Source organism: Leucoraja erinacea, chromosome 15, assembly GCF_028641065.1.
Source record: "Leucoraja erinacea ecotype New England chromosome 15, Leri_hhj_1, whole genome shotgun sequence".
Taxonomy (NCBI): Eukaryota; Metazoa; Chordata; class Chondrichthyes; order Rajiformes; family Rajidae; genus Leucoraja; species Leucoraja erinaceus.
Window position 1 is genome coordinate 45,449,636 of NC_073391.1, and position 26,134 is coordinate 45,475,769.

Sequence of the window (26,134 nt, forward strand, 5' to 3'; positions counted from 1 at the left end):
AGTTGAACAGAGGGATCTGGGTATAACCGTGCATAGTACCTTGAAGGTGGAATCTCATATAGATAGGGTGGTAAAGAAAGCTTTTGGTATGCTAGCCTTTATAAATCAGAGCATTGAGTATAGAAGCTGGGATGTAATGTTAAAATTGTACAAGGCATTGGTGAGACCAAATCTGGAGTATTGTGTACAATTTTGGTCGCCCAATTATAGGAAGGATGTCAACAAAATAGAGAGAGTACAGAGGAGATTTACTAGAATGTTGCCTGGGTTTCAACAACTAAGTTACAGAGATAGGTTGAATAAGTTAGGTCTTTATTCTCTGGAGCGCAGAAAGTTAAGGGGGGACCTGATAGAGGTCTTTAAAATGATGAGAGGGATAGACAGAGTTGATGTGGACAAGCTTTTTCCTTTGAGAATAGGGAAGATTCAAACAAGAGGACACGACTTCAGAATTAAGGGACAGAAGTTTAGGGGTAATATGAGGGGGAACTTCTTTACTCTGAGAGTGGTAGCGGTGTGGAATGAGCTTCCAGTGGAAGTGGTGGAGGCAGGTTCATTGGTATCATTTAAAAATAAATTGGATAGGCATATGGATGAGAAGGGAATGGAGGGTTATGGTATGAGTGCAGGCAGGTGGGACTAAGGGGAAAAAACATTTGTTCGGCACGGACTTGTAGGGCCGAGATGGCCTGTTTCCGTGCTGTAATTGTTATATGGTTATTATATGGTTAAATCAAATTGGCACGTTAAATTGTTGCTTTCTTTGTCCCGACTCTTCTTTCAGCTCTTTGGTTGATACATGACTAGAATCGTACTGTAAAAAAATAAGTGCTATACATTCAAGAGGGAAGTGTTTAATTGTGATATCTACGATATCTACAGACGACAGTACAATGAAATTCTTACTTGCAGCAGCATTACAGGCCTGTAAACACAATACACATATACAACATATAATACTTATTAATATAATAATTACAGGAGGATTGTGGAGGCTGTGTGGAGGGTGCACCAAGTGCTGCCTTCATGAGAAGGTAAAGGTCCACCACTGATTTTCCGGCCTTTTGGTGGTCTGCACATAGAAACATAGAAATTAGGTGCAGGAGTAGGCCATTCGGCCCTTTGAGCCTGCACCGCCATTCAATATGATCATGGCTGATCATCCAACTCAGTATCCCGTACCTGCCTTCTCTCCATACCCCCTGATCCCCTTAGCCACAAGGGCCACATCTAACTCCCTCTTAAATATAGCTCTATTAGCTGCACCTATTTTAAATATAGCTGCACCTATTTTAATTCAGACAAAATTACGAGATCACACCTTAATTGGTACAATAAGCTGACCTTGAAATACCCTCAGAAAGTCCCCATGAAAACGTAGGCCTGATTCGACCTCTTTGGGACTTCTGCCGCCGATTGGTGGGTTTAATTTGTTCCCTGTGGCCGGGGCTCTGGAACTCCAGCCCTGCCGGAACTGATCCATTTTTCCATGGCCTGCTTTGGTTGGCCAAGCACAACGGATAATTCAGAAGGGCTCTGGAACCAAGGATGCCGGAAAATCGGTGATGAACCTGTATTAGCTACAAGGAGATAGGTTGGACAAACCTGCATTGTTTTCTGTGGAGTTTTGGAGGCTGTGGGGAGACCTGATTGAATGATGAGAGGCATAGTTGGGGCAGACGGTCATCCATTTCCCTCCACCCTCCCTGCAGCACCTGACCTCTCAACCCCATTCTCCTGCCTCCTCCCCTTTGACACTCTTCCTAATCGAGCACCAATCAATCTCCGCTTTAAAAAGACCCAATGTCTTGGGGCCACACAGTGGCACAGCGATAGGGTTGCTGCTTTACAGCGCCAGAGACCCGGGTTCGATCCTGACTATGGGTGCTGCCTGTACGGAGTTTGTACCTTCTCCCTGTGAGCGCATGGGTTTTCTCCAGGTGCTCGGGTTCCCTCCCGCGCTGTAAAGATGTACAGGTTTGTAGGTTAATTGGTTTTGTTAAAATTGCAAATTGTCCAGAGTGTGTAAGATAGTGCTAATGTACAGAGGTGATCACTGGTCAGCGGGAACTCTGATGGGCCCGTTTCAACGTTGTATCTCAAAAGTAAGCTGAACTCTGCACCATGGAGATAATGTCCCCTGTGCTGCCCTAAAAGGTGGATGAGGGGTGATGTTATAGAGGTGCATAACATTATAAGGAAATGAATAGGGTAAATGCACATAATATTTTACCCAGGGTAGGGGAATTAAGAGCCAGAGGACCTAGGATTAAGGTGAGAGGAGAAAGATTTAATAGGAATCTGAGGGGCAACCTTTTACTCGGAGGGTGGTGAGTACATGGAACGAGCTGCCAGAAGAGGTAGTTGAGGCAGGTATAACAACAACATTTAAAAGATACATGGATAATACATGGATAAGATCATAAGACAAAGGAGCAGATTTAGGCCATTTGGCCCATCGAGTTTGCTCCCTGCTCCGCCATTCGATCATGGCAGATCTATTTTTCCCTCTCATTCTGCTGCGTTCTCCCCATAACTTTTGACACACTTACTAATCAAGAACCTATCATTCTCCAATTTGAAAATACCCAATGACTTGGCATTCAACGCAATGAATTCCACAGATTTACCACCATCACTATAGAAATGATTTAGAGGCATATGGGCTAAACACTAGCAAATGGCACTAGCCTAGGTGGGGCATCTCAGTCGGCATGGACTAGTTGGGCCGAAGGGCCTGTTTCCATGTTGTATTTCAAAGGATATGGGCCAAATGCGGCAATGCGACTAGCTTAAGTGTGGCATCTCAGTTGGCATGGACCAGTTAGGTCAAAGGGCCTGTTTCTATTCGAAGGATATGAACCAAATGTGGGCATATGGGACTGGCTTAGGTGGGGCATCTTGGTCGGCATGAACGAGTTGGGACGAAGAGTTTGCTTCTTTGCTGTTTACCTTTACACCATTGTCCATGGTTGCACAATTATTTGCCATACAGCTGGAAAACTGATCTCCATCCCAGAGTTAGAGGATTATTAACACAAACAGAAACCCCGAGATGGCGCACAGTTACTAGCCCCGGGTGCAGCAATTACTTGTGGACTCGCTGGTGAACCCAGAGACTGGACAAGGTCCCGAAGTCCTCGTCACACTCAGAGCACGAGAAGGGCTGCTCGCCACTGTGGTGCCGCCGGTGGGCGAGGAGGTGGCAGGTGCTGGCGTACGTCTTGCCGCAGACGTCACAGATGAACGGCATGTCGCCGCCGTAGAGCCGCCGGTGTGCCAGGAGGCCGGAGGAGCAGCCGAAGCCCCGGCCGCACTCTGGGCATTCGAAGGGCTGCTCTCCGGCGTGATCCTGCCGATGTGCCAGAAGGTAGGACAATAAGGCAAAGCCCTTCCCGCAGTCGGGGCAGACGAACATGTGCTCACGGGTGTGGACCCGCCGGTGAACCAGCAAGTTGGACGAGCGGGTGAAGCCTTTGCCGCACTCGGGGCAGGTGAACGGACGCTCACCGCCGTGTGCCCGCTGGTGCCGGAGGAGGATGGAGCGGTGGCTAAACGCCGTCCCGCACAGGGAGCAGGTGAACTGCCGCTCGCCAGTGTGAGCCCGCTGGTGCCGGCGGAGGTGGGACGGGCAGGTGAAGCCCGTCCCGCAACGGGAGCAGGTGAAGGGGCTCTCCCCGGTATGGATCCGCTGGTGGGCGAGGAGGCTGGAGAGGTCTTCGAAGGCCCCCTTACACAGGGAGCAGATGACCCGCCTGTCGGCCGTGTGCACCCTCTGGTGCCGGGCGAGGTGCGACGAGTAGGCAAAGCCCCTGCCGCACACCGAGCAGGCAAACGGTCTCTCGCCGGTGTGGCTGCGCCGATGCATCTCCAGCCGTGACGGGTAACTGAAGCACTTCCCGCAGTCCTCGCACTTCCAGGGCTTCTCACCGCTACTGCAGCACCGATGCCTCGACAGCCCGGACGCCCGGCTGAATCCACGGCTGCACTCAGAGCATCTGAACCCTCCCTCCTCAACGCGGTCACAGTTTCCCACTTCCACGTCCGAAGGTCGAAGGTGTCCAGATCCCAGAGGACAGGGCAACTCCGGCAGGTCCGGGAGAGTGCTTCCCATTTCCAAATCGTCCATCATTGACGCCCTGTGAATTGGATTTAATAGGAAAAGAGAATTCTCAGAAAAAACACCCACAAAATACTTATTACGAATCTGCGGTGCAACATTTTCACTCGGGGGGTGGTGGGTGCATGGTGGAGCAGCGGTAGAGTTACTGCCATACAGCGCCAGATAACCGGGTGCGAACCTGACTACGAGTGCATTTTGTACAAAGTTTGTATGTTCTCCCTGTAAACATGTGGGCTTTCTCGGGGTGCTCCTGTTTCCTCCCAAACTTGGTTAAAAAAAACGAAATTGTCCCTAGTGTGTTGGATAGTGCTAGTGTACGGGGTGATCACTGGTCGGCGCGGATTTGGTGGGCTGAAGGACCTGTTTCCGTGCTGTAAGTCGAAAGTCTAAAGTTTAGTTAGAGTCATAGAGTAATACAGTGTGGAAACCGGCCCTTCGGCCCAACTCGCCCACACCGGCTACAACAGTTTAGTTCAATTTAATGTCACATGTACCTAGGTACAGTGAAAAGCTTTTATTGTGTGCTAACCACTCAGCGGAAAGACAATGCATGATTATAATCGAGCCATACACAGTGTACAGATACATGATAAAGGGAATAATGTAAATAACATTTAGTGGAATGATCTGCCAAAGGACGCAGTTGAGGCAGATACTATGATGGCATTTAAATGACATGGGTAGGTACATGAATAGCAGAGGTTTCGAGGCATACGAGCCAAACTTAGGAAAAGGGACTATCTTAAATGGAGTATCTCGTTTGGCATAATGGGTTTGGCCAAAAGGCCTGTTTCGGTGCTGTATGAATCTGTGGTTTACCTGGAGCCATGACGCGGGTAGCATCAGACAAACTGTGTGGGAAAGAACTGCAGATGATGGTTTGTACCGAAGTTAGTCACAAAAAGCTAGAATAACTCAGCGGGTCAGGCAGCATCTCTGGGGAAAAGGAATTCGGTCAGAATGTCTGAAGGAGGGTTCCATAGAAACATAGAAAATAGGTGCAGGAGTAGGTTCCAACTCCCTCCAAACCTATCCCATCCAAGTTGGTCCAACTCCCTCCAAACCTATCCCATCCAAGTACCTGTCTAACTGTTTCTTAAACATTGGGATAGTCCCAGCCTCAACTATCTCATCTGGCAGCTTGTTCCATACACCCACCGCCCTATGTGTGAAAAAATTATCCCTCAGTTTCCTATCTTTTCCCTTCACCTTAAACCTATGTCCTCTGGTCCTCGATTCCCCTACTCTGGACAAGACACTCTGTGCATCTACCCAATCTATTCCTCTCATGGTTTTGTACACTTCTATAAGATCACCCCTCATCCTCCTGCGTTCCAAGGAATAGAGACCCAGCCTACTCAACCTCTCCCCATAGCTCAAATCCTCTTGTCCTGGCAACATCCTCGTAAAGCATTGTTTTTGTCTTTGCACTATGTTTTTATATATTGAGCATTTGTTGTTTATTATTGTGTATACCGAGTACTACGTTCACATATCTGTTGTGCTGCTGCAGGTTAAAAAAAAAATCATTATTCAGTTACGGGACAAATAACAACAAATCCCTCGACTCTTCTGATCAATGGTGCCTTAGCTTCCCCACAATCCCCCGCCCCGGAGAAACCGCTCTATTCCGTTACGCCGTTATCAGGACGCATGCGCCCAACCGGGGAGCGCAGAGGATCCTGGGAAGGGGCTGGCGAGCGATCGGGAGGCGCGGCGGAGAAAATGGCCGCGGGGGGGGGCGGCGGGTGTGGACGGAGGTCTCTCCCGCTCGACGGCCCGCGGTATTTCAGTGCTTTGCGCTGATTCTTTCCCAACAGGCTGAGCCCGGCCCCTATGGTTTCAATCCTCGCGGCCCGGCCCTCCGCTCCTACCTGCCGCCCAGCCGGAGGCCCCCGCGTCCAAGGCCGGAGGTGCAGGGACGTCATTTCCGCAGTCCGACGCCGGCTCGATGCACAGTGAAAGAGTGCTTTCCGAGCGCTGAGGATTATGGTTAAAGAGGACCCCATTAGAAGCTATTGTGACAATTTATTTTATAAAATGCCTTTCAGACCCTGAGTGGTTCCATGTCGCTGACTCGAAAATTTACTTTAGACAATAGAGAATAGGTGCAGGAGTAGGCCATTCGGCCCTTCGAGCCAACACCGTCATTCAGTGTGATCATGGCTGATTATCCTCAATCAGTACCCCGTTCCTGCCTTCTCCCCATATCCCCTGACTCCACTATCTTTAAGTGCCCTATCTAGCTCTCTCTTGAAAGTATCCAGAGAACCGGGGTCTCCACTGCCCTCTGAGGCAGAGAATTCCACAGACATGCAACTCTCTGTGAGAAAAAGTGTTTCCTCGTCTCTGTTCTAAATGGCTTGCCCCTTATTCTTAAACTGTGGCCCCTGGTTCTGAACTCCCCCAACATCGGGAACATGTTTCCTGCCTCTAGCGTATCCAAACCCTTAATAATTGTATATGTTTCAATAAGATCGCCTCTCATCCTTCTAAACTCCAGAGTATAAACTCCAAGCCCAGCCGCTCCATTCTCTCAGCATATGACAGTCCCGCCATCCAGGGAATTAACCTTGTAAACCTCAGCTGCAGTCCCTCAATAGCAAGAATGTCCTTCCTCAAATTAGGGGACCAAAACGGCACACAATATTCTAGGTGTGGTCTCTACAATTGCAGAAGGACCTCTTTGCTCCTATACTCAACTTCTCTTGTTATAAAGGCCAACATGCCATTTGCTTTCTTCACTGCCTGCCGTTCCTGCATGCTTACTTTCATTGACTTCGGGACGACAGGTGGCGCAATGGGCTAAGTGTTCGGCTGGCGACCGGAAGGTAGCCGGTTCGAATCCCGCTTGGAGTGCATACTGTCATGTCCGTGGGCAAGACACTTCACCCACCTTTGCCTGTGTGTGAATGTATGTGAATGACTGGTGGTGGTCGGAGGGGCCGTAGGCGCAAATTAGCAGCCACGCTTCCATCAGTCTGCCCCAGGGCAGCTGTGGCTACAGAAGTAGCTCACCACCACCGAGTGTGACTGAGGAGTGAATGAATAATGCGATGTAAAGTGCCTTGAGTATCTAGAAAGGCGCTATATAAATCCCATCCATTATTATTATTATTGACTGATGAACAAGGACCCCCCAGATCCCATTGTACTTCCGATTTTCCCAACTTGACACAATTTAGATAGTTATTCTGCCTTCCTGTTTTTGCTACCAAAGTGGATAACCTCACATTTATCCTCATTGCTGCATTCTGAAAGGGACCCGTTATCCCTCCTCTCTGCCAACCAATTTTGTATCCATATCAGCATTCTACCCCCAATACCATATGCCCTAATTTTTCCCACTAATCTCCTATTTGGGACCTTATCAGATGCTATCTGAAAGTCCAGGTACACTACATCCATTGGCTCTCCCTTGCCCATATTTTCTAGTTACATCCTCAAAAAATTTCAGATCAGTCAAGCATGATTTCCCATTCATAAATCCATGCTGACTCGGACCGATCCTGTTACTGCTGTCCAAATGTGCATGAAAGTGAATGAAGGCCAAATAGTGAAGATGGACATACAAAGCTGGAGTAACTCAAGCAGCACCTCGGGAGAAAAGGAATTGGAATACTTTATTGTCACATGTGACTAGGCACAGTGAGATTCATCGCTTGCCTACACAATGTATACAAATAGCAGCCACCTCCTGCATTGACAAAGTTACAAAGCATCGCCGGCTCTCCCTTTTGTCCCCCACCCACCCAGCATTCCCCCTATGCCGGGTCCCCATTGCCCGTTGCCCCCCCACCCATTGTCCAATGTTCATCCCCCACCTCCATGCTCACAATGGTCTCCCCATGCTGGGTCCTCCATTGTTCTTCACCTTCCCCCTCACGGCGGTCCTCCACACTCTCATCCTCTGCGGGTCGACCCGCGAGGCTTCACCACCGCCGAGGCCCCGTCACTGTCAACGCCCCACTTCACTCCACCCTCTTGCTAACCCGGGCCCCAGCCTCGGGCTCCGTCGGCCGCTTCTACCTGCGAGGCCCTGATCGGTGATGTTTCAGGTCAAGACCTTTCTTTGGACAGAGTCAGGGGAAAGGGAAATCTTCCCTTTCTAATTTTCCTCAGGATTCTAATTTCCCAGAAATGCTGCCTGACCCGTTGAGTTACCCCAAGTTTTTGTATCTATTTTCGGTTTAAACCAGTATCTGCAGTCCCTTCCTACGCAGAAGGCTAAATAGAATCAGGGCACCAGGTGAAGAGACTCCTTGAAATAGAGCTGCAGGATCTTTTGTGGCCATCCTCGGCAGCAAGCAAAACATCGGGATGAATTGAAAAACATCAGTTAATCTGCAAAAATACACTCCCAAGCATTGTGAGCACAGTCAGATAACATTATTTATAAAATAATATTACAAAGGAAATCCTCAGTGTGTCAGGCAGCATCTAAGAGATGAGCTTGGTTTACAATGTTCCTCGAGGGATAAGCATTGACCCGTGTTCCTGACTTTTAATGCCCAAGCCTTCATCAGAATTTGCAGAATGGCAAATTCCTTGTATGTGAATACTTGGCCAATAAACAAACTAACTAACTCACTCACTCACTCACTCACTCACTCAATCATTCAATATTTCAGGCATCCACCTGAGAGAACAGTTATTAAAAAAACCCAAGATGCTGTAGGAACAAAGCCAGTCGAAGCATCTTGCCATAAACTGCTTTATAACTATTCTGTGGACACAAGGAACTGCTAATGTTGGAATTTGAATTCCCTCCACAGATGCTGCCTGACCTGTTGAATTCCCCCAGCACTTTATGTTTTGCGTCAAATTCCAACAGCTGCAGTTCCTTGCATCCCAGAACAGTTTTTTACGTTTTTTTTAAAATGATGTAGCCTTTTTCCAATATTGCATGAATAAGCAATGCCGCATTTTTATTCTCAATTCCCAGAAACATGGCTTCAACTTTGTTTGCGCCTTATATGTGGCGGTTCTTTGTAAACAGAACCTTGCTGTGACATGTCATACGTGATTTTAAAGTATAATTCATTTATTCACTCAATCCCCATGGCTTCTGTATATTGTCCCTAGTGTGTAAAATGGAACTGGTGTATGGGGGATTGTTGGTTGGCACGGACTCGGTGGGCCGAAGGGCCTGTTTCCACACTGTATCTCTAAACTATCAGCTTGAGGAACATTTGCAAATGATAAAGTGTTTGGTAAAATGGTGAAACACACACCAGGGCTCCTGAGATCTGAGATATCTGACTGTGGAAAAAACTTCAGCAGTTAACATGACCCAGGTAGAAATGGCTTCATTCACAAGAAAACAATCATAAGACATAGGAATAGAATTAGGCAATTCAGTCCATCAACTCTGCTCTACCTTCACAACCCTAAACTCGCACCGGAAATTGGAGGAACAGCACCTCATATTCCGTTTGGGGAGTCTGCACCCCGGGGGCATGAACATCGACTTCTCCCAATTCTGTTAGTCCTTGCTGTCTCCTCCCCTTCCTCATCTCCCCTGCTGTCTCCTCCCACCCTCCAGCCTTCCGGCTACTCCTCCTTTTCCCTTTCTTGTCCCCACCCACCCCCACCCCTGATCAGTCTGAAGAAGGGTTTCGGCCCGAAACGTTGCCTATTTCCTTCGCTCCATAGATGCTGCTGCACCCGCTGAGTTTCTCCAGCTTTTCTGTGTAACCTTCGATTCTCCAGCATCTGCAGTTCCCTCTTAAACCCTAAACTCCTGCCTTCTCCCTTTGATGCCCTTACTAATCAATAACCTAGCAATCTCCACTTTCAAAAATCCCCAATGTCTTGGCCACCAGTCTTTGTGGCAATGAATTCCACAGATTCAAAGAAACATAGAAAATAGGTGCAGGAGTAGCCCATTCACCCCTTCGAGCCAACACCGCTATTCAATATGATCATGGCTGATCATCCAAAATCAGTACCCCGTTCCTGCTTTTTCCCCCATATCTCTTGATTCCGTTAGCCCTAAGAACTAAATCAAACTCTCTCTTGAAAACATCCAGTGAATTGACCTCCACTGCCTTCTGTGGCAGAGAATTCCAGATTCACAATTCCCTGGGTGAAGAAGCTTTTCGTCATCTCAGTCCTAAATGGCGTACCCTTATTCTTAAACTGTGACGCCTGGTTCTGGACTCCCCCAACATCGGGAACATTTTTCCTGCATCTAGCCTGTCCAATCCCTTAAAGAATTTATGTTTCTATAAGATCCCCACATCCTAAATTCCAGTGAATACAAGCCCAGTCGACCTTTCCTCATACCCCAGTTCTGTCATCTCGGGAATTAACTTGATGATTAAGAAGGAACTGCAGATGCTGGAAAATCGAAGGTACACAAAAATGCTGGAGCGGGTGCAGCAGCATCTATGGAGCCAAGGAGATAGGCAATGTTTCGGGCCGAAACCCTTCTTCAGACTTGGTGAACCTACTCAGTACTCCTCAATAGCAAGAATGTCCTTCCTTAAATTAGGAGACCAAAACTGCACACAATACCCCAGTAATTATACATAAATACCATTGAGCCGTTTGGTAATTAAGCCATTTCTACCTGGGTCATGTTAACTGCTGAAGCTTTTTCCACAGTCAGATATCTCAGGAGCCATTGGTGTACAGTATATGATAAATGGAATAATGTTTAGTGCAAGATAAAGTCCGATTAAAGATAGTCCAAGGGTTTTCAATGAGGTAGATAGTAGCTCAGAACCGCTGTAAAATACCATAAACACTCAACTCATCAGTTATACTGCGTAATCAGACCATAACAGTGTGAGCCAAGGTGCAGAGTGCAATCTGTATAGAGTCCATCGCGGCAGAAATCCTGTGCCAGAGACCCTGGTTTGATCCCGACAGCGGTTGCGGGTTGCAGGAACCTATTGCTATAGCATCGATCTTCGGCAGGAACCGCGAGGACGGACGGCAGCAGCTCCAGGTTCCAGTCAGCCTGCGGGGCAGAGCATGCGCAGTGCGGATTACAGGGAGAGAGATGGGGGGAGAAGGGGGAAAACGGAAGTCCGGCGGGCGGCAGCGGAAGGGCGGCGGACCGGGATGGAGCGGAAGTGAAGGGCTATGACTTTGATCAACAGCGAGGCCTGAGGAGCGGCCACCGTCCGGGGGAACAATCGGTGCGGGCTCCAGAAACGCCGCGGGCCGCTGCACCGCGACTCACCCGGCCCCCCTCACCTCTTCCTCCGCCCAGTGATAGTCCTTTGCAGCATTTCTTCTGTAATCCATTTTAATTATCCAACCTCCGCATTTCCCCTTTCTTCCTCCATGATTGAGCTCCCGCTGCATCTCCTTACCTTTCCCTCCAAAATGCATCGATGGCTGGGAATCAATTTAGGACGTTTGAGGGGGGAAGATAAATGAATGAAGGAACTTCGCTTATTTAAAAAAAAAATATATATATATTTACTATTGTAGATAATTAAAAAAAAAAATGTTATTCAAAGTCAACTTTTTTAATTTTTGCAGGAATGGGTGGCACGGAATGAAGAGGAAGGATCACAAAGACATCCCTGAGGTTTCTCAAGGCTCGGCAGCTCATTCAACTCGAGACGACTGTGAACAAAACACACTTGGCCCATTATCTGATTCGCGTTTGAGTGCAGGTACTTTCTGTGCAGGTACGTACTGCCACATGCTGTACTTCAATTAGATTGTCCCATCTGAAGAGATATCAGAGATTCTCAGCCCTTAAATCAACAGAGTAGATCTCAAACGGGACCAGGCCTAATATCTTTGAGGAGAGGTTCACTTGGGAACAGTTTAAAACTAAATTCACAGAGGGATGGGCAGCAGCATTTAGAAGTATAATCGAGGAATAAGGCCCATGAAGAAACAAGAATGTTGAATAGTACAAGAGTATGAAGTAGTGGAGATCTAAACACATCAACATTCCCACACTGTCCACGTTGACCATCAAATACCCAATCATCTAATTCCATTTAACAACACTTGGTACATAAGCATTTTATGTTCATAAGTTATAGGAGCAGAATTAGGTCCTTCAAGTCTGCCATTCAATCATGGGTGATCTATCTTTCACTCTCAGCTCCATTCCCCTACCTTCTCCCCATAGCCTTTGACATACTAATCAAGAACCTAGATACGAAGATGTATGCACAAGGACTTGGACAGGTTGGAAGAGTGGGCCAAGAAGTGACAGATGGAATTCTTTCAACATATGACAGTCGAGCCATCCGGGAATTAACCTTGTGCACCTACGCTTCACTCCCTCAATAGCAAAAATGTCCTTCCTCAAATTTGGAGACCAAAACTGCACACAATACTCCAGGTGTGGTCTCACCAGAGCCCTGTATAACTGCAAAATGACCTCTGCTTCTATACACAGCTCATCTTGTTATGAAGGCCAACATGCCATTAGCTTTCTTCACTACCTGCAGTACCTGCATGCTTGCTTTCAGTGACTGATGTTCAAGGACACCCAGATCTTGTTGTACATCCCATTTTCCTAATTTGACACCATTCTGATAATAATCTGTCTTCCGGTTCTTGCCACCAAAGTGGATAACCTCACATTTATCCACATTAAACTGCATTTGCCCACTCGCCCAACTTGTCCAAGTCATCCTGCATCCACATAGCATCTTCGTCATAGTTCACACTGCCACCCAGCTTTGTGTCATCTGCAAATTTGCTAATGTTACTTTTAATCCCTTCACCTAAATCATTAATGTATATTGCAAATAGATGCGGTCCCAGCACCAGGCCTGCCATTCTGAAAGGGACTCGTTAATCCCTTCTCTTTGTTTCCTGTCTGTGAACCAATTTTCTATCCATGTCAGCACCCTTAATGTGTTCTAATTTTGCCCACTAATCTATGTGGCATCTTATCAAAGGCTTTCTGAAAGTCCAGGTACACTACATCCACAGGCTCTCCCTTGTCCATTTTCCTGGTTACATCCTCCAAAAATTCCAGAAAATTAGTCAAGCGTGATTACCCCATTGTAAATCTATGCTGACTCGGGCTGATCCTGTTACTGCTATCCAAATGTGCTGCTATTTCATTTTTTATAATTGACTCCAGCATCTTCCCCACCACTGATGTCAGGCTAACTGGTCTGTAATTTCTCCCTCAATAGACAATAGGTGCAGGAGTAGGCCATTCGGCCCTTCGAGCCAGCACCACTATTCAATATGATCATGGCTCATCCCCAATCAGTACCCTGCTCCTGCCTCCTCCCCATATCCCCTGACTCCACTATCTTTAAGAACCCTATCTATCTCTCTCTTGCAAGTATCCAGAGAACCGGCCTCCACTGCCCGCTGAGGCAGAGAATTCCACAGACTCACAACTCTCTGTGTGAAAAAGTGTTTCCATATCTCAGTTCTGAATGGCTTACCCCTTATTCTTAAACTGTGACCCCTAGTTCTGGACTCCCCCATCATCGGGAACATCGGGTTTCCTGCCTCTTGCGTGTCCAAACCCTTAATAATCTTATACATTTCAATAAGATCCCCTCTCATCCTTCTAAACTCCAGAGTATAGAAGCCCAGCTGCTCCATTCTCTCAGCATATGACAGTCCCGCCATACTGGGAATTAACCTTGTAAACCTACGCTGCACTCCCTCAATAGCAAGAATGTCCTTCCTCAAATTAGGGGAGCAAAACTGCACACAATACTCCAGGTGTAGTCCCACTAGGGCACTATACAACTGCAGGAGGACCTCTTTGCTCCTTTACTTAACTCCTCTTGTTATGAATGCCAACATGCCATTCGCTTTCCTCACTGCCTGCTGTATCTGCATGCTTACTTTCATTGACTGATGAACAAGGACCCCCCAGATCCCGTTGTATTTCCCCCTTTCCCAACTTGACTCCATTTAGATAATAATTTGCCTTCCTGTTTTTGCTACCAAAGTGGATAACCCCACATTTACTCACATAAAACTGCATCTGCCCACACACCCAATCTGTCCAAGTCACCCTGCATTCTCATAGCATAATTGAATCCCTTCATCTAAATCATTGATGTATATTGTATATAGCTGTGGTCCCAGCACCGATCCTTGCCCACTAGTCACTGCCTGCAATTCTGAAAGGGACCCGCTAATCTCTACTCTTTGTTTCCTGTTTGCCAACCAATGTGAGCACTCTACCCCCAATACCATGTGCCCTAATTTTGCCCACTAATCTCCTATGTGGGACCTTATCAAATGCTTTCTGAAAGTCCAGGTACACTACATCCATTGACTCTCCCTTGACCATTTTCCTAGTTACGTCCTCAAAAAATTCTAGAAGATTTGTCGAGCATGATTTCCCCTTCGTAAATCCATGCTGACTCGGACCGATCCTGTTACTGCAATCCAAATATGCCGCTATTTCATCTTTTATAATTGCCTCCAGCAACTTCTGCACCACCTTCTGTCAGGCTAACTGGTCTAGAATTCCCTGTTTTCTCTCTCCCACCTTTCTTAAAAAATGGGATAACATTAGCTACCATCCAATCCACAGGAAATGATCCTGAATCTATAGAACATTGGAAAATGATCACCAATGCGTCCACAATTTCTAGAACCATCTCCTTAAGGACCCTGGGATGCAGACCGTCAGGACTTGTGGATTTTTCAGCCTTCAGTCCCATCAGTCCACCCAACACCATTTCCTGGTTAACCTGAATTTCCTTCAGTTCCTCCGTCACCCTAGGTCCAGAGGCCATAGCCTCAGAATAAAAAGGATGTACCTATAGAAAGGAGATGGGGAGGAATTTCTTTAGTCAGAGGATAGTGAATCTGTTGAATACATTGTCGCTGATGGTTGCGGAGGCCAAGTCTTTGAGTATTTCTAAGGCACAGATTGACAGATTCTTGATTAGTATGAGTGTCAGGACTTATGGGGAGAAGGCAGGAGAATGGGGTTGAGAGGGAAAGATGGATCAGCCATAATTGAATGGCAGAGTAGACTTGATGGGCCGGATGGCCTAATTCTGCTCCCATAACTTATGAAGAACCTGTCCATCTCTGTATTGGTTAGAAAGGTGCTCATTCAGATGCTTGTGAGAGTTCCTGCCTCCACCACCAATCCAGGCAGTGGATTCGGTTTCCAAATATTCCGGCTGCAAAACTTCTCCCATAGATCTTTTCTCAACCTTTATACCTCCGCACCCTAAACCTATGACGTCTGCAAAGGGGAAAAGCTCGCAACTATTTTACCCTACGTATGCCACTCTGGATCTGGTATCTCTGTCAGGATTCCCAAAGGAAACAATCCCAGCCCATCCAGTCTCCACACGTTGAAATGTTCACATTGCAGGCAACGTTTTGGTGGATCCCTTCTGCCCTTTCTCCAATACAATTGCATCCTTCTGAGGGTGGTGACTATAAATGCACAGAGCAGTCTAGAGTATGGACAAACTAGTGGTTTATAAAAATATATATTGAATAGATCAAGGATGACTCAATGATCTTATAATAACCTAGTCAGATGATATTGGGTCCAGTCCAGCTCCCAGGGAAGTAATCCTGTGTGACCCATGTTCCCCCATATTATTACCCTATTCAATGTCACCCTTTCCTGTCACTTCCCCTATGAATCTATTTGTCACAAACCCATACCAAGGTATAATTTACAACAGTCCAGTAACGTACCAATGTGCAAACTACAGCACCCAAAAGAAACCTGCGTTGTCACATGGGGAACGAGCAAACTCCACACAGGCAGCTCCCACGGTCAGGATCAAACCTGGAGTGACAACGGTAATAGGGATTAGGGCGGCACAGTGGCGGTAGAGCTGTTGCCTTACAGTACCCGAGACCTGGATTTGATCCTGACTGCAGGTGCTGTATGTACAGAGTTTGTATGTTCTCGTTGTGACAGCTTAAGTGTTCTCTGGGTGCATTGGTTTCCTCCCGCACTCCAAAGACGTGCAGTTTTTTAAGTTAATTAGGTTGGCAAAAATTGTCCCTAGTGTGTAGGATAGTGCGGCACAGGAGATACACAGATCCCCTGAAAGTGGTGCCATGATTGAATGGTGGAGTAGACTCGATGGGCCGAATGGCATAATTCTACTCCTATAACTTGTGAACTTGTGGTGCCAAAGTGAACTATTATTGTTATTGTAACGTGTACAGTGAAAAGGTATTGTGTGCTTGCTATCCACTAAAAAAAAAAGACTGAAGGTTAGTTTAGGGATTGTATGGAAACTGGCCCTTCAACCCACTGAGTCTGAGCTGACCAACGACCGCCCATACTCTAGCTCTGTCCTACACACTAGGGACAATTTTATAAAAGCTAATTAACCTACAAACTAGCACTTCTGATTACATGGTGTATAGATAAGGTGTGGAAAGAGCTTTAATTCACGGGACGGCGAAGAAGGTGAGCAATATTTCCCAGTTGGGTGTGTTATTGATGTAAACTCTTGATTGGAGAGACACTTGGTCCCAGCTATCCCACACGTGATGTTGGGAAGATAATTTTCTTTGTGCTGGAATGAACTGCGAGTGGTGGTGTACAGCGAAGATAGACATAAAATGTTGGAGTAATTCAGCTGAAAACCTATCTTCAGACTGATGTCTAAAGTCTCTGAAGAAGGGATTCGACCCGAAATGTCACTGATTCCTTTTCTACGGGGATTTTTTATTTAGTTTAGAGATACAGCGCGGAAATAGGCCCTTCGGCCCACCATGTCTGCGCCGCCCAGCAATCCCCGGATACCAGCATTATCCTACACACTCGGGACTATTTACAATTTATCTATACGTCTTTGGAGTGTGGGACGAAACCGGAGAAAGCCCACGTGGTCGCGGGGAGAACATACAAACTCCATATAGACAGCATCCGTAGTCAGGATCGAACCTGGGTCTCCGGTGTTGTGAGGCAGCAACACGACTGCTACATCACTGTGCTGTCTGACACGCTGAGTTACTCCAGCATTTTATCTACAGATAATGTTCCTTGCCTTCTATCTGGGAAGCGGTTTGTTGATTTACCTTGTTGTTTAAAACACACTTGTCTCCACAGCAATGAATCAGTTTAACTGTTCTGTCTGCGGGAAAACCTTTAAGCAATCGAGCAACCTGATTAAACACAAGCGGGTTCACACCGGGGAGAGGCCGTTCTCCTGCGCCGAGTGTGGGAAGGCCTTCACTAATTCCACCAACCTGCTGAGACACAAGCAGATTCACACGGGGGAGAGGCCTTTCTCCTGCTCCGTCTGTGCCGAGAGATTCACGCGGCTGTCTTCCCTGCTGACCCACCAGCGGCTCCACACCGGCGAGAGGCCGTTCGTCTGCGCAGATTGTGGGAAGGGTTTCACCGATTCCACCCGGTTGCTGAGGCACCGGCGGCTGCACAGCGGCGAGAGGCCATTCACCTGCGCCGATTGCGGAAAGGGCTTCACCCACTCGACCATCCTCCTCCGACACCAGCAGATCCACACCGGCGAGCGGCCGTTCATCTGTACCTCCTGCGGGAAGAGCTTCAGCCGCTCATCCCGGCTTGCCATCCACGAGCGAGCCCACACCGGGGAGAAGCCGTACACCTGCTCCGACTGTGGCAAGGGCTTCAATCAGCTGTCCCACCAGCAGTCGCACCAGCGGATCCACACCGGGGAGAGGCCGTTCATCTGCGCCGACTGCGGCAGGGGCTTCAACCAGTCGTCCCACCTGCAGTCGCACCGGCGGGTCCACAATCGGGTCCGGCCATCCATCTGCTCCGAATGCGGGAAGGGCTTCAGCCGGGCATCCAGCCTGGTCATTCACCAGCGCATCCACACGGGCGAGAGGCCCTTCGTCTGCTCCGAGTGCGGGAGGGGCTTCACCCAGCTGTCCAACCTGCAGACCCACCAGCGCATCCACACCGGCGAGCGGCCCTTCAACTGCTCCGAGTGCGGGAAGGGCTTCAACCAGTTGTCCCACCTGCAGAAGCACCAGCGGGTGCACACCGAGGAGAAGCCGGCCGACGACGCTGAGCCTGCCAAGGAGCTCACTCCACCGCCACCCGTGGTGATCCGCAGACGCCGCCGGGCTCCTGCCAAGGAGAGGCTCTTCATCTGCTCCGAGTGCGGCAAGACCTTCGGCCGCTCGTCCAGCCTCAACCTCCACCGCCGCACCCACACTGGCGAGAGGCCCTTCACCTGCTCCGAGTGCGGCAAGCGCTTCACCCAGCTGTACAACCTGCAGATCCACCAGCGCATCCACACCGGCGAGAGGCCCTTCACCTGCTCCGTGTGCGGCAAGGGCTTCAACCGCTCCAGCACCTTGGTGACCCACCAGCGTGTCCACACCGGCGAGAGGCCGTACATCTGCCCCGTGTGCGGGAAGGGCTTCACCCAGTTGTCCAACCTGCACAAGCACCGGCGAATCCACGCCAACAAGAAAGCCTAACCAACCGTGGAATATTTAAACGACTGCCGCTGCCGAGGCCTCGGTGCGGCGTCGGAGTCTGCGGCTGCTCTTTGCGCCCAGGATTTCAACATTGGTCCTTGGTCGCTGGGCAGAGTTGGGTTCCGTTTCTGCTGATGTTATTAAAACCTGTAACTTGAGTTGGAGTGTGAAAGTCCTGGATCTGTGTAAAATAAATCGGTTGTGTTTTAAATATTCTGTCTGAAGTCCGTAATGCCTCTGCAGTACCCCGAATGTGCAGTAGAAAGAGAGGTCCTAGCGTAGTCCCTGCTGCTCTGCACCAGCCTCCCATCGGTGAGGCTACACACAAAATGGCGGAATAGCGTTTTGTGTTCCGCTTGGGTAGCTGACAACCCAACGGCATGAACATTTAATTCTCCATTTTCATGTAACATCTAACTAAACCCCCACCCTCCCCTTGCCCTCTCCACCTCTCTCTGCCCCACGTGGACTTCCACGTATTTCTCCCCTCACCTCCCTCTGGCTTCACCTCATAACTCTTTAATCCTGTCTCACACGCAGTGATACGGTGTGGAAACTGGCCCTTTGACCCAACGCCCATGCTGACCAACATGACCCATCTACTTTATTCCCACATGCCTGCGTTTGGCCCATATCCTTCTATCTCTCTCATCTGCTTTTATCTCTGGCATTTGTTCCAATCATCTGCCTATCAACCCCCCTTCCCTCCCCAGTCTGAGTCCACCTATTATCTGCCACGCTTTGTCCTGCCTTGTACCTTTTCCAGCTTTTATCTCCTCCCTCCCCCACAATCAGTCAATCAGTCAGAAAAAGTGTCCTGACCTGAAACGTGACCCATTTGTGTTCGCCAGAGATCTCTGCATGACCTGCTGAGTAATTTCAGCACTTAATGTATTTTTCTCCCATCTCACCTGGTCTTGCACATCTTAAAACTATAGATGCTGGAAATCTGTAACCAAAAAGATCAGAATTAAAGTTAGATTTAGCTCTTGGGGCTAAAGGAATCAAGGGATATGGGGGAAAAGCAGGAACAAGGTACTGATTTTGGATGATCAGCCATGATCATATTGAATGGCGGTGCTGGCTAGGAGGGCCGAATGACCTACTCCTGCACCTATGTTTCTTATGTTTCCTAAAAAGGAATTACTTAGCAAAGCATCTGTGGAGACAACAGGAGATTTGGGTCAAATACTCTTCATTGGTACAAAGTGAGTAAACAAGTGTGCTTGACAGGACAGGGAATGGGAGGGTGGAGAGAACCAAGTGAATGTCATAAGCTGCGGACAAAAACAGTTGACAAGTGTCCAGGATCCATAGAGTTATCCGATGAATGAGGGCATGGGCTTAGAAATGGCTTGGAGCCCTTGAGTTAATAGATGAGTGTGGGTGGTTAGATGTGAGACACAGCCCATAGTCCCAGTATTTTACAGTTATCAACCAGTTCTCATATCCTTCGGTCTGCAATAGATAAAATTTAGAAGAGAAGATGTGTTGCAGCAGATTTGAAATGGGGGGGGGGGGGGGGGGGGGGGGAGGTGGCAGGAAATGCTGGAGATGCACAGCCAGTCAGGCAGCGTTTATGGAGAAGAAACAGTTCAAGTGTCAATAGTTTTATTGTCATATGCCCTGAAGCGTGAAATTCTTTCTGTGGGCATTTAATTGATGAGCTTCCTCTGAATGCATCTCTGCTGTTTACCTCCACTGCCCCATGCGTCAGCTAGATGTAAGAAGCTTCTTCCCTTATCCAAAAAATGTATTTATTGCAGCATGAAGGATACAATGAGAGCTGGTTAATATTCCTGTCCCAGATATTCCTGCCCCTCAAATTCTGAGGGATGGGGTGCAGTGGGGAGGGGGGCAGAAACTAATGGAAGTTACTTGTTTGCTTGTAATGCTTATGAAAGTAACTTACATTTTTTACCCATGCAATTGTGCAGTGTGGTCTACCACAGTTGGTGCTGCTTCCCAGTGCAGTCATAGTTATTGCTCACATACCTTTGACCATTTTATACCAGTTGATGAATAGAAGGAACCATAGATGCTGGTTTACTTTGAAAAGACAAAGTACTGGTGTAACTTATTGGGTCAGCCAGCATCTCTGGAGAAAGTCCATGGATAGATCACATTTCAGGTCAGGACACTTCTTCAGAATGTGTGTAGAAGGATTCTAAGCTGAATCTAGACCAAGTGGGACCTGTTGGGCCCCGTCCCCCAACGCAATATTCCACCACTCACCCATAGCCCCAACTGCGCAGGCAAGGCTGATGGGGGCCCGTTGTGACACCAGAGATCCCCGTTGTGCCGCGAGTCATGGCAATCCTCCCCCAACTGTGCCTCGCCTTCCCTCTTCCTATCCCTATCCTCCTGCACAGCCTACCGCTCCGCTTCACCATCCCTCTTCTTTCTCCTCTCCTCCCTTCCCCCACTCCCTCACCTCTCCTTTCCCCACTCCCTCCCTCACCTCTCCTTTCCCCTACCATCAGTCACTCCCTCCCTACATAACCCCTCTCCCCTCACAACCCCTTCCTCTCCCTCTATCTCCCTGCTCCCCCACTCACCTCCCCCCTATCCCTGCTCATCTTCCCCACTGCTCTCTATTCCCCACTCCATTCCTCTCCTCTCCCTCTACCCCCCCTCCACCCCCACACTCCTCACCCCACACTTTTCTCCCCCTCTATACCCGCCTCCTCTCCCTCACTGCTCCCTCACTCCTCACCTCCCCACAATCCCATCACCACGCCCATAATGAAAACCATGATTTTTTTTTTAATGAAACCGCTCCCCTATCCCAGCCCCGCACAATGAAAATCATGATTTTTTTTGTAATTGAAACCTCCCCCCAAGAATTTGATTAAAACTGAGTTGTTTTTTTTGTGCAAAATTTTATGTAAATGAGTGTCGGGATCCCGTTGTGATGTAATTGTCAATGAAAATGGAAGAATTTGAATAAAACTGAATTTTTTTGAAAAGAGTGTTTTTTTTAATAAATATGTTTTTTTGTGTCGGGATCCCATTGTGACATAAGCTCCTAACGGGCAGTGCAAGTGGATGTGATTTTTTTCAAAGTGTTTTGGTAAAGTTTAAAATGTGAATAACTGTAAAATATGCCATCAAACTGTACGAAACTTGCCACACCTCACCACAGGACGGTGAGTAAGGTGGCACAAAATTCGTAGCGCTATCGTGTATTGTTTTCGCATAGTTTCAGTCAGGATCACACTAACATGTATACAAACAAACAAGATGACATTTACACACATGGATTGACTTGGGTCCCCCGGGGGGGGGGGTTCTGGATTTTTTTTTGTAAAACGCCAATCAATCCATCACATGTGGAAAAAACCTTCACCATCTCCCCCCCCCCCCCCCCCCCCCCCCCCCCCCCCCCCCCCCCCCCCCCCCCCCCCCCCCCCCCAAGAAAAAGTTCTGGAAATGAAACCTCACCCCTGTCCCACACACTCTTCCCCTCCCCACACACACACTAACCCCCCACACAAACATTAACCCCACCCACACACACTAACCCACCCTCTCACACACCCACCCACACACTAACCCCCCCCACACTAACCCTCCCTCCACACACGCACACTAACCTCCCCCTCTCACACACACACACCTCCTCCCCCACACACACACAGTAAACCCCCCCCCCCCCCCCCCCAACACACACACACACTAATCACATGCTTATCCCAATCTGAAGGAAACTTGACACACGACCATGCGTCAAAGGTGGGTAAAGTGGGTGGCTGCTGTGATCCCATTGTGCTGTCATTGTCGGGTGGTGGAATGTTCACAGCAGCGTATGTAAATGAGACTCCATTGTGATTGGAGGACCGTGAGATGGCATTGTGACGTCATAGCTGCAACTGCCAGAAAACTGGCAGCACAGTCACAATTATTCTTCTCAAAGTGGGCTTTTTGAAATGTTTAAATGTCAATAACTTGTGAAATATAACACCAATCAGAACGGAACTTTATACAAATGACCACGGGACAATGATGAGTAAGGTGCAAACATGTTTGTGCTATTTTTTGGTACGATTTTCCAAACATTCATAAGTTTTTATTATTTCACCGATCGGAACAAACCTTGGGGTGGTTGGAGGAGAGGATGGTGAGTAAGATGGCGAAAAAATCATAACGATATAGGGTAGCGTTTTATCTAAAATTTATTTACAACGTAGACAGGAAGTAGTCAAGATGAGACTTTTAGTAATAGCATAGATAGATAGATACTAGACCAAGTGGGATCCGTTGGACCCTGTCTCCCAACACAATATTCCACCACTCACCCATAGCCCCCAACTGCGCAGGCGCAGCTGACGGGTTCCCGTTGTGACGCCAGAGATCCCTGTTGTGTTGCGAGTCACGTTAACCCTCCCCCAACAGTGCATGGCCATCACTCTTCCTCCTACTATCCTCCATTCCCCCTCATCCCCCAGCACTCCCACCCTCTTCTTTCCCTTCTCCCCATTCCCACTCCCTACCTCGCCTCTCCTTTCCCTAATCCTCAGTCACTCCCTCCCTTCATAACCCCTACCCCTCCTCTCCCTGTATCTCCCTTCTCCCCCACTGCCCTCCTCTACCTCTATCCCCCACTCCCTACTTACATAGAAAATAGGTGCAGGAGTAGGCCATTCGGCCCTTCAAGCCTGCACCGCCATTCAATATGATCATGGCTGATCGTCCAACTCAGTATCCCATACCTGCCTTCTCTCCATACCCCCTGATCCCTTTAGTCACAAGGGCCACATCTAACTCCCTCATAAATATAGCCAATGAACTGGCCTCAACTACCTTCTGTGGCAGAGAGTTCCAGAGATTCACCACTCTTCCCCCACTCCACTCTCCCCACTCCCCCTTCCTCTCCGTCTATCAGGCATCAGAGACGGTTCACCAGACTGATTCCTGGGATGTCAGGACTGTCTTATGAAGAAAGACTGGATAGACTTGGTTTATGCCCTCTAGAATTTAGGAGATTTGAGAGGGGATCTTATAGAAACTTACAAAATTCTTAAGGGGTTGGACAGGCTAGATGCAGGAAGATTGTTCCCAAGAGTGTTAGGGAAGTCCAGACCCGACAAGGGGTCACAGCTTTTGTGGATAAGGGTTAGAATCCTTTAAAAATTCTGAGATGAGGAAGAACTTTTTTAAACACACAGAGAGTGGTGAATCTCTGGACACTCTCTACCACAGAGGAACTAGTTGAGGCCAGTTAAATAAGAAACATATATTTAAGAGGGGGCACTCTCTTAGCTGTGGCCCTTGTGGCTAAGGGGATCAGCGGGTATGGAGAGAAGGCAGGTACGGGGGCCCCGCATACTGAGTTGGATGATCAGCCATGATCATATTGAATGGCGGTGAATAGAATAGAATAGTTTCTTTATTGTCATTGTAACATGGACCATGTACAACGAAATTTAAAATGTCAGCCAGTCAGTGCAGCATTCAAACATTTCTAAAAGCTAACGATACATACACGGTAAAATAATAAAGATAAACAACTAAATAAATATCACGAACACAGCACGCATGAACACCCAACCCTCCATCCTTCTGCTGCGATTTCTCACAGTTACCACAGTCTCCTCCCGCTGCCCCGTCTGTATCGCCCCTGCGTTCCCTGGCGGCCCCATTTCCCCGTGCCTTTATAGCAGCTGGGGCCTTGCACTCCTTTTTGAGTCTGTTGCCCCGGGCCCCGTCCCTTGTAGATCTTGTACCCTCTGCCTGACGGCAACAGTTCAAACAAGGGAGTGTCCAAGGGGGAGCAAGATGGGGAACAAGATGGCGGAGTCCTTGCTATGTGTATGTCTGGGTGCAGGCGTACTCGAAGGGCCGAATGGCCTATCTCCTGCACCTAATTTCTATGTTTCTATGATATTCCGATTTATATCGGAATTCCGATTTTTTTTGTTTTGCTGTCCGAACAGCCGCTGTCTCCAAGGCCATTGCGTCCAATCACATAAAGCGCCAATCACTCGACGGCCAATTAGACGTAGTCTCCGAGGGGCGTTGCGGCCAATCATCGACCAGCTAACCTTCCTGAAGCAGAAGATGGCTGCAGAAGCCTAGAGAAAGATCAACTGGCAAGAAAGAAGCACAGGGCAGCCATGTTGAGCAAGTTTATTCATGTCATAGGTTTATCAATCACTTTTTTTCTGTGCTGTTTGCACACAGTGTTAGGAAAAGAAACATATCAGGTAACGTTTTTTGGGAATATTTTTTTAGCTATATTAAGTCATTTATTTCATGAAATAGTTATCCTTTGGGCGTTATTTTACTGGCTATGTGTTAGAAAAATTCAAAGCTTCTGTTATGTAAACTACCAGCAGAAAGCCTGGGAATCACTTTCAATTTATTGAAAATGCAGGAGCTTCAGGGGGCGTTGCCCCTGGACCCCCACCGTGGGCCTTGCCGGCCTCCTGGACCCCCGGCTAATACTTCCTACATTTTTTCTGGAGGTGAATATCATGCCTGCTCCATCCCCCCATCTCACCTCCGTACCCCCTCCCGTCGCTACCCCCTCCTCTCCCTCTATCCCCCTGCTCCCCACTCCTCAACTCCCCCCTATCCTACCCCTCACAATGAAAATCGCGATTTTTAAAAAATGAAACATCCCCCCTATCCCACCACCCCACGATGAAAAATCGCGTTTTGTTGTAAATTGGAGCCGCGGGTCGGAGCCATTCAATCAACCGCGGGGGGGGGGGGGGTGGCTCTCTGCCATCTTCCCACTTCCCCCCCCCTCCGCCATTACCTCGCCATCCCTCTTCCTACCCTTATCCTCCTGCATTCCCCCTCACCCCCCAGCACTCCCTCTCCCTCCCCTTCACCCTCCCTCTTCTTTCACCTCCCCTCCCCCACTCTCTCCCTCTCTCTCCTTTCCCCTGCCCTCAGTCACTCCCTCCTTCCTTCCATAACCCCTCTCCCTTCCCTACCTCCTCCTCTCCCTCTATCACCCTGCTCCACCACTCCTCACTCCTCACTCCTGGGCCCTCAAACAAAAGGGTCATTCTGTTCTGATTGCAGTAAAGAATGAGCAGCGTGAGGGCTCTTTATCAATCCATCAATGGACCAGACGACAAAGCCTAGGGTTTCCTCCAATACCCATCATTGGAAGCCACAGCCTAGGGTCGCGGATGTGGATCTGAAGGAGTCTCGAAACGCCGCCTGTCAATGTTCTCCAGCGATGCTGCCTGACGCGCTGAATTATTCCAGCACATTGTGTCTTTGATTTTCCCTCAGGAATGCGGGCTGTGGACAAGAGGCAAGTCAACGAATCAGAGATTCCCGACTGTGTGTTCACCAGGGTTCAGCTTGGAACTCGCTATGTAAAATAAAACACATCCAGTTAATTTACTTGTCTGAAGAAGGGTCTCGACCCGAAACGTCACCTATTCCTTCGCTTCATAGATGCTGCCTCACCCACTGAATTTCTCCAGCATTTTTGCCTATCTTCGATTTTTCCAGCATCTGCAGTTCCTTCTCAAACAAATAGTTCATTTACTTAGTTAATTTGCAACATTAATTTAATTTTGGGATTCCCCACATCCAGCTTACTGCACTGGGTCAAACGCGAGCAGGTGGGACATATTGGTCGTCGTGGGCAATTGGGTCCACGCTGCAACGAAA

General features: G+C 48.3%; 2 protein-coding genes and 1 long non-coding RNA gene across 4 annotated transcripts in view; 2 read left to right on the plus strand and 1 right to left on the minus strand.

Moving 5' to 3' along the window:
• LOC129703875 (zinc finger protein 208-like) overlaps nucleotides 1–26,134 on the plus strand; it is a 92,392-nt gene that overhangs the window by 33,420 nt on the left and 32,838 nt on the right. The window contains exons 5-7 of the mRNA XM_055646549.1: nucleotides 17,170–18,493; nucleotides 24,214–24,325; nucleotides 25,748–25,833. Coding sequence (XP_055502524.1) covers nucleotides 17,170–18,493; nucleotides 24,214–24,325; nucleotides 25,748–25,833 — 1,522 coding nt within the window. The remainder of the gene's footprint in view (nucleotides 1–17,169; nucleotides 18,494–24,213; nucleotides 24,326–25,747; nucleotides 25,834–26,134) is intronic.
• On the minus strand, nucleotides 825–11,019 carry LOC129704327 (gastrula zinc finger protein XlCGF17.1-like). 2 transcript variants are annotated; one of them, XM_055647392.1, is made up of 2 exons: nucleotides 10,881–11,019; nucleotides 825–4,139 (listed from the first exon to the last, which is right to left on the minus strand). In XM_055647392.1, exon 2 carries the CDS (start codon nucleotides 4,130–4,132, stop codon nucleotides 3,089–3,091), a length of 1,044 nt encoding a protein of 347 aa, XP_055503367.1. In that variant the 5' UTR covers nucleotides 4,133–4,139; nucleotides 10,881–11,019; the 3' UTR covers nucleotides 825–3,088. The 2 variants fall into 2 exon arrangements, with proteins under 2 accessions (XP_055503367.1, XP_055503366.1); XM_055647391.1 differs by lacking the exon at nucleotides 10,881–11,019 and adding an exon at nucleotides 5,998–7,234.
• LOC129704363 (uncharacterized) lies at nucleotides 24,444–25,854 on the plus strand. The gene is made up of 2 exons (XR_008724716.1): nucleotides 24,444–24,702; nucleotides 25,510–25,854. It is a non-coding gene; the product is annotated as an uncharacterized LOC129704363 (long non-coding RNA).